Below are 13315 nucleotides of genomic sequence, written 5' to 3'. Positions count from 1 at the left end.
ATTAACTCAAAAATGGAGATTTAAATGTATTTGTCTTAATTTAACTATTTAATGAAAGTATTTAAAAATAACATCATTTACTTTAAATGCCTGATTTAAAGTCTTCAATCCATATGGTTTTCTGCATAAAGGCCTTAATACATGCATTTTATATAACACATTTACGTACATAATAAAAACTGATTACTATAATTCTTTCTTAACCAATAGGTTAATAACTAGTATAAACTATGATTAAATGCATGTGAACAGAAGACAGCCTAAGTTCAACTCCTTAGATTCTACCACTTACTTGCTGAGGACCTTAGGCAAATTATTGTGAATCTTGGTTTATTTACCTCTAAAATGGGCGTAACTGGTATAAGTACCTACCTTATAGAATGATTAAATGAGACAATCTATATACTTAGAACAGAGCTTGGCATATAAGAAATAGTCATTAAAGTCAGATATTACTAGGGTTGCACCTCTATTGTACAGATTTTCAACAATTCTAAAGCACAACAGTGTGCATATAACTATTTTTGTACATGCTAATTCATCTGCTTCAAACACCCTCCATGAGGCCTTCACTTCACTTGGTCTTCTGTTTACCTGTTACCACAAAAAGGTCTTTCCTATCAACTCCATCCACTGTCCATTCCTTCCACTAGCTTTAATGTCCTCACCTGCTTTATTTTTCCTTATATTTATAAATAGTGCTGACCTCACATTATATGTATTTATTGTTTGTTTTTTATCTGTCTTCCCCAGTAGAATATAAGCTCCATGCATTTAGGGAATGCATCTTATTTATACATAACTATATCCTAAATTCCTAAAACTGTCTGGATTTAGGAGGCTTTCAGTAAATAGTTGTCAAACAACTGAATTAAATAATTACACAAAATACAAAAATGCATAACACATGGTCTCTCTCCTTAAGGGGTTTATAATCTTGTATGGAAGAGGAAACACTGACAACCATTATAGTATACTATTGCCTCACTCATTTAAATTTTGAAGCAATTGCTAACACAAGTGATACTTTTTATTTTCATCCACGAGTTAATTGTTAGATTAAAAAAGTCCTTGTCTACACTCATTAAATTGAGAACAGAGTTCACAACAGTGCTCATTTAGTGTCTGGTTTGCTGGTCAATGGTAGTCAAACTATGCCTTACGCATTAGGAGGCATACCCATAATTGCAACTGGAATGTGACTAGTGGACATTTCATTTCACAGATCTACTCAGATAAGGCTAAAATGCAGTTGTAACTCAGTTTTCTATTCATTTTATTAGCTAAACAGGTGAATGAGAAGCTCTGAGCGATAACCTGGCCTGGAACAGAGACACTGAGGAGGGGGAAGGAGAGAAGTGGTTGTAGGATCTGACTCCACTGAGAGCCTGAAATTCACAAAACAAGTTGGTGGCACAACTTCAGGCTGCACTTAACCAAGGGAATGAGACAGATCCCCTTCCCATTTTCATAAAACCCACAGGCTTACTTTGATGTACTAGAGAAGAGGAGCAAACAGCAAATGAAAGAAGTAAAAGTGAGAAGACACCACCTATCCTAAATTGTAAGGTCTTTGAATGTTTTTATGCTACTGTAACTACTTTTACAAAGGTCAATCGCAACTTTGGGCCTAACTAGATCAATGGAATGAATGGTTTTCAATACGTCTTTTCATAAGGGCTTCTGGCTCGTCTTGATGATCAGAAAAGCAGGACTTACACCTGATAATTATGTCACAATTTTGGTAAAAGAAGAGGTAGAAAAACACTGGAATCCAGTAAAATTTCTATGCAGCAACAATCTTTGACCAACACAACACTAATTAAAAGCAGCCACAGCTGCTGATTCCTTTGAATGAACAGAAAGCTGTTTTTGAATCTGTTTTTGTTGAACCCAGCAAGGATTCACCTGATTTGACTGGGACAAGTGGAGATAAACAAGATCTTTGATATCTTTCATGTTTGCCAGCAGTTGAGCTAGAGAGTACTTTTAAAAAATTACTTCTTACAAAGAAATTACAATACAATGAACACATTTATTAATTGCTATTCCAGGTATTTTGCTGTTAGAAATTGTTAAAGTTGTACACTAGTATGTTGGTCTGGCGACCTGGTTACATTTTATAAGTTATTGGACCACGAAGATGTTTGTTTTACCTTGATTTTAAGATTATGGAAACTGGTATCATTTTCATCTTACTTAAAACCCCATGTTCATTGAAGGGGGAAGAGTAATGAACTATGGAATATACTGTTTGCTACAGTGGGGATTATTAATGCAATTTAAAATTCTACATTAACTGTCTTGGAATGCTCAGAAATTGAGTGCTAATAGATGAGAACAGTAAAAAGGGCAATTTTTTTTTACAACTTTAATTATATTGAATGAAAATCTTCTGATCTGTACTAAAAAATACTTCTTTTCATCAGGAAAAAAGACATCAATTCATAGTTAATAAAAACAATTTTTGTAAAGTGTCATACTCAAACCCATTTACTTTTTTAGAAAAAACCTCACCCAAGGTTTTGTTTTTTTTTAATTGATTTTAGAGAGGAAGGGAGGGGGAGAGAGAAATATCGATGTGAGAAATGTGTGCCTGGACCAGGGATGGAGCTGGCAACCTGTCGGTATACGCACTGACACTCCTACAATCTAATGCAAAAATCATTATTTAGTTAATGTTTTGCACTACCAACATGAGTTTTAGAGAGACCTCACATACAGACACACATGTGTATCTGGGACTGCATAACCCTAGCTTCATCAGTCTGTAGCTATGCGGCCTTGTAACTATTTTACCTCTCTTTGCTTCAGTTTCCTCATGTATATTTATAAAATGGGTGGTATTATCTACTTCGGAGGGACATTTTCAGGAATCAATAAATAAGATATATTGACTAGCATGTAATAAGTACTGGACAAATGCAAAGCATTATATTTATCCATTTTGTATTGAGGATTTGCTATTTGTTCTTGATAATCATACTCCCTACTTCTGTATTTTAGTAACAGAACTGCCTAATATTAGCAGAGTTGCCCAGCAAAACACCACACTTGCTAGTCCCACGTGGACATGTGTCTAAATTCTGGTCAGGGGGATGTGGACAGGAATGGTGTGTGCAACCCACCTGAAAGGAAGAGGCGTGCCCTCCAGGCTTTCCTCTCTCAGGCTGGAGCCTGGGGATGCAGTGGTGACTCTCAGACAGGCCACACAAGCCACGGCCCAGGGAATAGTGGAGTACTGAGAGAGAAGGTGCTGCAGGGGTCACCTGGCCCCTGCACTCTCCCTGGATCTCTCACCTGCCAGGACTTCTATATTTGAGAAAAACAAACTTCTACACTGTGTAAGCTATAGTTTTCTGGTTTCTGTTAAGTGGCCAAATCAAAATTCACACTAATGCTAATTTACTTGTTTTTTTAATTATAAAAATTTATAGCAAGGCATCTTGGCATTGTTTATAGCCATTCTCTTCCATATTGATAGTTACTTGATGTCAAGTCCTTGTTAGGGAAAGACAATCTCCTCTTGTTCAAATTACAACACTCATAACTCACAGGTGGTCTCTGGATGCAGGTAATGAACACCTGGGTGGCAATGACAGAAATCTAGAACTAAGTGACCAGCAGCCTCCCAAGGAGGGGGCTACTGGGGAAGGTAATGGGGTCAGGGCACAGGGAATAGGGCGGGCAAAAGCTCACATTCTTCTAAACATCAAAATGGGACACCTGGTGTGAGGGATGGGAGTGTGAGGCTCCACTCAACAACGTCCACCTACCAGCCTGAGGTAGTTCTGCAGCATCTGAAGAGGAATCATAGATGCGTAAGTCACACTACAGAGGCAGCCTTCTTGAGGACCTGTAAGAAAGAAAAACAGAGAAGAAACACCAGCTCTGATCAGTGCATTCACTATTTTACTCTTTATAAACAAACACCATCACAGCTTAGTTCCAATCTTCAGAAAGCTCTAGTCTTGGTCAGCATCAGTGCACAGGTCTGGGGCCTCCCTTTGGGCCCATTCCCCAGCTCCATCTCCCCAACCCCCCATAAGTTTTGCTGTTATTTCAATGCATTATTTGAGCCTAAAGGAATTTTCTAGGAGAACCCTGTACTTTTTTAAAACTAAGTATTATTCAAATAATAAAATAAAACTTTATTAGTTGCAACTGAATTTTTAAAGACTCCATTCCCAAGTATGGGAAATACATGATGAAATCTGCAGCCTTCAATCTGAGCTTTAATTTCCTTGTATATAAAACGAGGACAAACAGCAATATGTATCCCTTTGGGTTGTAATTTCCTTATATATAAAACGAGGACAAACAGAAATATGTATCCCTTTGGGTTGTTATAAGTATTAAATGAATTTATACTTAAAAAATTCCCCGCCTGAAGATATTTTCATTGGCTTTAGAAAGAAAGGGAAAGAGAGAGAGAGAGAAAGGGAGAGAAAGAGAGAAGGAAGTGGGAGATGTGGGAGAAACATTGATCGGCTGCCTCCCATACATGCTCTGACTGGGGATTGAAACTGCTACCTAGGTGTGTGCCCTGACCAGGGACTGAGCCTGCAACCTTTTTGGTGTACAGGATGATGCTCCAACTGAGACACCCTGCCAGCGCATGAACTTATACTTTTTAATGTGCTGTAAACAGGGCTTAGCATATAGTAGGTACTCACTAAACATTAGCTGGTACCATTAGAGTAATTATATTAATCATACACTGTACTTGACACTAACAAACTTCTTTTGACACCCTTTCTGTCATTCTTATCAGAGCATCAGTTTGGCCTCTGATTTGTTCCTAACGAAATGTAAGCAAAATTGCAGGAATCAACAATTATCACCATAGGTATCCTTCTTAATGGAAGGTTCCAACAAACACTACTTATTAGTGGTAGTCATATGTGCATGGCTAGAGGATGTAGGACTAAAACATGCAGGTTTAAGAACTGGCACTTCTAATTAATCATGAAGCAAATGCTCTGTCAGTGATGTCTCACTTTCGAATATCTTTACCTGATAAAAGCACGGTGACTTGCTCTGCTTTATTCTTTCTCATAAAGTCCCACGGGGACAGGGTGGAGCTCTGACCTTCTGACCATGGCACACTCCCTAGTTAAAAAAAAATGTCAGGAGTTTTAAAAGTAATTTTTCTTCTAAAAGTTGATATATGATCTCCTCAGTGAAAACTCCAAGGAATCCAGAGCTTAAACTGTCAAATGCATAGAGAGAATTTGTAAGGGTCACAGGTGGTGAACTTTCTAGTACAACTTTTAGGGAAGGTCAAGAGAAAGACCTCCAAACTACAAGCTTTTCCAAAGTTGTCCTGGGGAAGTTTTGGGAGAAAACTTGAGCATGAAAATACAACTGAAGACTTCTAGGGTTAAGTTTTCAAGAGCAAACTGGTCACAATCATTCATTGTTCTTCTAGTGCCTACTTCACAAAGGCCAAGCACTTTGAGAGAGGAAACAGGTCCTTTATGATTTAGTCCCTGCCTCCCTTTCCAGCAATTTTTTAGATTACAGGAAAAAAACCCAGATAACCTCAGGTGCTCAGGAGTCTTCTCACAGTCTGGGCCCTCTGTTCGCTCTTACTCAGAAAGGGTCTTACTTCACAGGTGCCTTCTCTATGGAGGGATTAGTAATAAGAACTTGTTTTCATCTCTTTCCTTCCACAGATCAATTCTTAAATACCTATTCTCACTATGTCCCCAACATACATGCCTACCCCACCTATAACTGTTACCTGTTAGCCAGGGTCCTTTTAACTTAGCTTAGGTTATCAACACAGTAGAATGACATACACATATATTAGTAACAACAACAATGTAGTTACCAATTATAAGTGGCTACAGCCGGGAACTAAACTAAGCCCTGTACACAATGATTTTAGATCTAAAATTCTACTGGGGTGCCCCACCCTCAGTGATGAGCATCAACACTGAAATCCATTGCTCAGAGGAAAATCTATCCAATAGCGGTGAATACCCATCTTCCTTTGCCAGTTTCCAGATTAACTGGATGAAGGTGGATGGTAGAGGTCCATTTCCTTCAAAACATGTTTGTCTGACTTTGTTTATCGGACACCTAAGGCTGACTCACACCTTTAATAACACACTGTTGCATGAACAAAATGTGATGCTCAGAATCATTTCTAACTTCTTTTAATGCAATTATTTAATTATATATTTTTGTAATAATTATGGTAATTTTAATAATCATGCCAAAGAGCTGTACAAACTGTTGTGAATGTTTAAAAATCTAGCAGTAATATATATTTTCAAAGTATATTAGCATGTATGAGTGAAGAAAAAAAACCACTTTCTACTATAATTAGCCCATACATTAATGGCATGATGAAAACCGCCCTTCTCTCTACCTGGACTTTGCTTATACAACATGGTTTTGTCGAGGTAAGTAGGCTTTTCTATCAGATAGACTGGGATTTGAGTCCTGACTGCTTTGCTTGTTAGCTGCACTTCAGACAGGTCATCGTGTAACTTGTCTAGTTATCTGTAAAATGAGCCTGTTGTGGGGACTTGCTGAGGTGCCAATAAGAAGCACCCAGCACAATTCTGGCACAGTACTAACTGGTTACTGCAGATGTTAGTTCTCCTGGTTCAAGAGGAATGAAACTCACCAGGGATAACTAACATTTACTTAGCACTACTATGCTCACAAAAAAGCAAATCTTATCTTTCTAAGGTCTTTTGAGAATGTTTCATGGATAGTCAAACCTCAGTTCTTAAATGTGTTGGTTCTCACACAATGTTGTTCTTGACCAAGTTGTTCATGGAAAAAATGCCTTCCTTAGTTGTCTAACAAAACTTCAGGTCTGGATTCTCTACCCAGCAACACTTTCATGCTGATACCTGTATGATCACTCACATGTCTCTCAGGTGACAAAGATTTGGTTTTCAAACAAATTGTTTCTTTGTTTTCTGGAATGAATTAAGTTTTAGAACCAAGGTTCCACTGTAACCAGCCATCACCTTGATTCATCCCATGTGGGAGATTTAAATATATCTTCATTAAAGTACTTCTTCCAACTCTACACTTCATTAGGATTCCTGTTCTTGGAGGTGTTAATGGACACACAGGGGTGTCCAACCTGTGGCCCAAGGGCTGCATGTGGCCCAGGATGGCAATGCATGTGGCCCAACACAAAATTATAAATTTACTTAAAACATAATGACATTTTTTCTGTGATTACGTGTTACGATGTATTTAATGTGTGGCCCAATATAACTCTTCTTCTTCCAGTGTGGCCCAGAGATGTGAAAAGGTTGGACACCCCTGGACAGCACCCCTGGAACTGCCCATGTACAAATTTGGAGCTGTGTTCAGTACTTGTGCATTAGCAAGCAGTTGTAGTGTGGTTACTTTCTTGCATTTATCTAGAATAGCAAGTGCAATCACAAATCTTCAGCAAGGGCTTTTGTGTTCTTTACTCTCTGAGTATTATCTGAGACATAAAAGCATTTTTACACTAACAGGCAACATTATGTAATGGTTTCACTGTGAATACTCAAGTTTCAGCACCAGCAGCTGCCACAAATAAGCTCTGAATGTGTTTAATCACTGAAGTAAGTCTCAAGTTATGAAGCTCATAAACACAATAAACCCAGGAATTCAACTTTGTCTTCATCGCAGAACTATTGATACCTAGCGTGATGGACTGCACACTGCCTGCATCGAGGCCAACGCTGGAATCAGTGGTGTTATTAAACGTCACATCTTCCAGACTCCACCATTTATCAGAAGAGATGGCTTGGAAATGATTTGTCAGAGCTTGACTCACTGCTTTTGAAAAATCATCCCATGATGTCTGTTTGCGGATATTTAAAGCACATATTGTGTTTTCACATTCAAAGTCATCAGAAGTGTAGTTGCCTGGTTGAATCTCACCCACTGAAATCCTTAAGGGTATTTTAAGAGCATCTGTTGGAAGAATAAAGAGAATTGGAAGTTTTAAAAATATATATCCTGATAGAAAAACAGCAAAACTATAATGTAAAATAAGCAAATATGAACATTTTAAAAGCAAATCTAAGGGCAGCTTTAATGTTTCTTTAAATAACATCAATTCAGTATTCTCATACTGGAGTAAACTTTGGTCTTCCATCTCTTCATGGTTTCTTTGGAACCAAGGTTGCTTGAGCTGTTAATCTTTCCTTGTATCTTTGGCCTTTTCTACTGCACTGATTCATTCCCTTTAGCACAATTCTAAAGTTCTTTAAAAAAATCTGTGAAAATAAGGGTCTTCTGTGAACGCTGAATTTTCTGTATTGCCCTTTCTCCTTACCTTCATTGATAATGACATGAATGAGGCTGGTTATAAATACTTTATGTATATAAAAGCAATCATAGCATGAGTCTATAGGTCTTCAGTAGGGCTGTCGAGGACAGGACATTGTGGATATCACTCATTCATAGGGTGGCCAGGAGTCAGAGCATGTAAGGAGTCAATGGCATGTAAGATACACATGGCTCTATAGGTCAATATGCTTAGGTTATGGCTTCAGTCATACAAACTTGATCTCAGCCTTAGGATAAGCAGTCTCAGCTGTGAGTACCCAGTTAATTGCCTCCATTTCTCTATACCCCAATTTCTCCTATAAAATGGAAGGAAGGTACAATCAAGGTATTATGGAGAATAAATGAACTCACATTTGGAATGAATTTAACACACTGTTACATGATAAGTACTACTAAGAACGTGATGAATGACAAACAGTATAGGAGAAGCTTCTGAAATGAGTTTTCCAACCTCTCTGTGACACCAGCTGACTGAGGCCTCACTTAGGTGGGCAGCAAACCCCATGCACTTCCTTTCGTATGAATTGATTTAGATACTTACCAAGTCACATATCATTATTCCCAAATCCTCTATGTCTGTTAACTCATCACTATAATTAGTAAATTAAATATTTCATGAACTGATGAAATGAGTTACTATTCCTAAGAAAACTAAGTTGAACACTTTAGAGACACAAAGTAATTTCTAAGAAAAAGTCATCTAATGAAGTATTTATGAGGCAATTACAAAAAATTAGTAAACAATTATCTCTATACAGATACTACTTTCAGTTTGTTTCACAAATGCAAGATCTGTTCATTAAAAAAGTCCATAAAAAAAGTCATTTGCAACAACAATTAAAATAAAATTAAAAAAAAAGTCCAGCCATTTTAATAATGAGAATGGTTTTGTGACATTGATGTGACCTGGCAGCCCAGGAGAGTAGACCGGAATGCACATGTGTGAACAATGTCAACGTCATTATACTAGTCATTAGGAGAGGTAGACACCGAGTGAGCATGTACACTGTGTGGCCATCACATTCAAAATGACTGAGCAAGAAGAGCAACGGATCTGCATCAAATTTTACATTAAGCTTGAACATTCCTCCACAATATCTATTTGGATGGTTCAGAAGGTCACAGCTATGGGCAACTGGTGATAGGCGGCTTCATCACAACAACATGCCCACACATGCATCACATCTTGTGCAGAGATTTTGGCAAAACATCAAATTACCCAGGTGACTCAGACCCCCTACAGCCCAGATTGGCACCCTGATACTTCTGGCTTTTCCCCAAGGTAAAATCACATTTGAAAGGGAAGGGACTTTAGACCATTGGTGTCATTCAGGAAAATACCATGAAACAGCTGATGGCGACTGGGAGAACTGTGTGAGTTCCCAAGGTGTCCTCTTTGAAGAGGACTGAAGTGTCATTATTCTATGTACAATGTTTCTTTTATTTGGTATCTTCTTCAATAAATGTCTATTTTTCATGTTATATGGCTGGATACCTTCTGGACAGACCTCATATGTTTAAATCTCCAAATACTAGATATCATAGATGAACCATTAAAGGTGTGGTTTGTTCAAACAAGAATAGTATGTAGAACTTCAGTCAGTAGAGATGTACTAAAATGAAGACTTCCACCTAAAAATTAGTAAAAAGTTACTTCAAATTAAAATAAAATGTTTAAAAATGTGTATTTTTATGATCCCCATTCTTAAATTGGCTTTTCCTATTAACTGGCCAACTAGTGGCTTATTTTCTTTTCTGGTTGTTAATACTCAGTTCTCATCTTAGTTACCACCAGCATCTGACACAACGGATGTCTCTGCTCTCTGATGAACACTCCTACTGGATTTCCTCATACCTCAGTGGCTACTCTTTACTGTTGTTCCTTTGTAGGTCCCCCCACTTTTTCCAGATTTCTTAATGACAGAGTGTTGCAAGGCTCGTTTCTTTTATTTTCTATCTGTGTTCACTTCCTTAGTGATCTCATTCAGTCCCATGCCTTTAAATATCATCTACAGACTGCTGACTCTCAGATTTACACATCCAGCTCATACTTACCCCTGAATTCTGCTGACTTAACATCTCCATGTAGTTTTAACAGATATCTCAGATTCTTGCACTCAAACTGAACTTCTGATCCTTATTAGCAAAATCTGCTTCACCTGCAGCCTTCTCCTTGACAGTTGATAGGAACTCCATCCTGCCAGTTAGTTGCTCAGGCTGAAAACCTGGAGTTATCCCAAATCCCCTCTCTCATACACTTTATTTAAATTTTATTTTTCAATTTCAGTTTACATTCAATATCACTTTGTATTACTTTCAGGTATACAGCATTCCCCTCTCTTATACTTCAATTTCAATCCAGCAGGAAGTTCACTTGGCTCAATCTTCTGCTAGAACCAAACCCCTTCTTACTATCTCATTGGCTACAAGCCTAGACTGAGCCATCATTATTGTCTCTTACCTAGAATACTACATCAATGGCCTAGAAAGTTCCCTGATTTTACCTGTGATTTCTTACAGTTTATTCTCAACAAAGCAGCCAGTGAGACTATTAAAATGTACTTCAGATCCTGTCACTCCTATACTCAAACACTGACATGGTTCCCCCTCTAAGTCCTTAGGATGCTGCAAATTTCAACAAGATCAGGCCCCCTAACCCACTGTATTTTCAAACTTCTCTGACCTCTCTTTCTTCTTCTCTGCCCTTGCTCATTCTAATCCCATGACCCTGACAGTTCCTCAGACACACAGGTATGCCCTACCTTAGGGCCTCTGTCCACCTGATGTTCTTCCTGAGATATCTACATAGCTTCCCTTCTCCTCCTTCGAGTGTTTGCGTGAATGTCTTGTCAGTAGGCTACCCTGTCCATCATTTTAAAAATTGAAACTGCTACACCTATTTTAAAAACCCCCATTCTCTATCCTGCTTGATCTTTTCCATAGTGTATATTACCACCTCGTATATCCTAGAATATATTATTTCTTATGTTTATTGTTAATTTTTTGTCTCTTAGCATTAAAATACAAACTGAAGTAGAATTATTTATATGGCTAGCTTATGGAATGGATTGAGTGATAATTTCAACATAAGAGGTCATACATATTCTTTTATATGACCTAGCACTCCATATTCATAAACCCACAAGTAAACCTTCCATATAATGTGTTGAGAGCATATATTCTTCAAGCTGGAAGACACCCAAAAGATCACCAAATTATATGCATAGACAGGTAGGCAAACAGATGTGGAGAGACAACCGACTTGCCTAGTATGACTTGTAGTCATACAACCAGTTTATGGCAAACTACCAGCCATGATTTCTCATATCCTCTTAGTCTCATGTCTACAAAGACAACCTAAGCCAGAAGAAAAGAATAATTACTTAGACTTCTTTCCTAGGAAGATCCTTCATTATCTGAATACCAACTAATTCTGTAAAAAAGTTAATCTACATGGAAAAAATAATTACCACAGTTGTGATCAATAGACTTTTTTTTTTTAAATAACAGCTAGGGTTCAAAGAAAGGTAAGCAGAGAATGAGAAAACAGAGTTGTGTTAGTATTTTTCCCATTGTCCCTGAGGCCCCACACTGTGGATGAGGGATGAACAGTGAGGCTTCGAAAGGTACTCACTCAGGTTCTCCAGCAGATGCTTGCAGTCATCAGTGGCAACATCATGCGAAGTCCGGCCGCACTTATCTCTCCTATCTGGCTTGAGTCCGTCATGCCTACACAAGATTTCTAGGCAGTTCTGTAGGACAAGAGCTCTATTACTTCATGTCCAAATGAATAATCTTGAGCTAAAACCCCAAGGGAAAAGTCTGTTGCCCACAGCAAGCAAATCATGAATTCTCAGCCAGAAATCTTATTTCAATTCCAGTAACCCAAATATACAGACTATTCTTAACAATGTCTAAAAAAGTAAAGCAAAGAGTGCTTCATTTAACTGTGAATCATAGTATCAAAACATTGTCCCACAGAATAGCCTCTTAGGTTTCAAGAGAAAAAAAGATTAGTTTATTAATTACTCAGCTTGCAACAGTGAAATTAGGAAAGAAATTGACTTCAGCAGACAGTATCCCTCTATGGTAATTTGGCAATGTGAAACAAAAAGACTTATGTTACAACTGGATGCTACTTGCCATCTTTTAGACTATGAACTGCCTTCCTGGTCATGTAAGTGCAGGGCTCCAATTTTAACAATTCTGTCCCACAGTCCTCTAAAGCATTTTTATATTAAGATCTTGCACTGTCTATTCTTCTTTTAAATTTAAAATACATAAAGACCATATTGGTTGAATTTTTAGAAAAACATTTCCAATCGATACTAAAGTTATATTCCCTCTTTTTCATCTTTTCTTCTTCAGTGCTGCTTAGGAAAAATCTTCACTCGAAATAGATCAATAACCTACAAATTGACAAGCCTTATTTTTCAAAAACCTTCAAACCAATGTAGAAGTAAATGTAAACATTTTCTAATAAATAATTGCATGGCAGGTGTGACATCAGGCTATTTACCAAGGAACTCTACCAGCTCAACTTTGGCCACTTCATGTTTTGTTCACTGATTTCCCACAAAAACAAGCACAAAACTGAATAGACCAGAGTCAATGAAAAGGAACTACCAACCAAAGCAAGCAACGTTATTCTCATCACTTATACACACACACAGGCTTTGATATAAAACACCCTTTCTATGTTTGGAAAAGCACACTCTTTTCCTTTTTTATTTTACTATTTTAGCGAAGTAGAATATTTACATAGGATGTACACAAATAAATGTGCAGCTGGAAGAATGATCACAAAGTGCAATACTTGTGTAAGGAGCACTTTGTGAGCTTCCATCTCAATCTCTAGCCCCTTCTTTCTCTCCCCACAGGTACCAACAACTCCGATTTCTAGTATTAGAAACTGGCTAGCCTGTTTATGAACTTTATATAAATGGGATATTAGTGTAGGCACAGTTTTATATTTGGCTTGTTTGAGTCAACATAG

At 37.7% G+C, this 13315-nt stretch overlaps 1 protein-coding gene across 3 annotated transcripts in view; it reads right to left on the bottom strand.

Annotated features, from left to right (window-relative positions):
* Positions 1-13315, bottom strand: part of CTTNBP2 (cortactin binding protein 2) — a 181851-nt gene that overhangs the window by 50617 nt on the left and 117919 nt on the right. For all 3 annotated transcript variants that reach the window (XM_045847761.1, XM_045847770.1, XM_045847780.1), the window contains 4 exons: positions 11954-12071; positions 7666-7941; positions 5017-5112; positions 3777-3856 (listed from right to left, as the gene is read on the bottom strand). In XM_045847761.1, coding sequence (XP_045703717.1) covers positions 3777-3856; positions 5017-5112; positions 7666-7941; positions 11954-12071 — 570 coding nt within the window. The remainder of the gene's footprint in view (positions 1-3776; positions 3857-5016; positions 5113-7665; positions 7942-11953; positions 12072-13315) is intronic.

The sequence above is a fragment of the Phyllostomus hastatus genome, unplaced genomic scaffold, assembly GCF_019186645.2.
Source record: "Phyllostomus hastatus isolate PE091 unplaced genomic scaffold, TTU_PhHast_1.1 phas_contig_118, whole genome shotgun sequence".
NCBI classification, from domain to species: Eukaryota; Metazoa; Chordata; class Mammalia; order Chiroptera; family Phyllostomidae; genus Phyllostomus; species Phyllostomus hastatus.
Note: the sequence above shows the minus strand (reverse complement) of the source record. Positions and strands in the feature narration are given on the sequence as shown.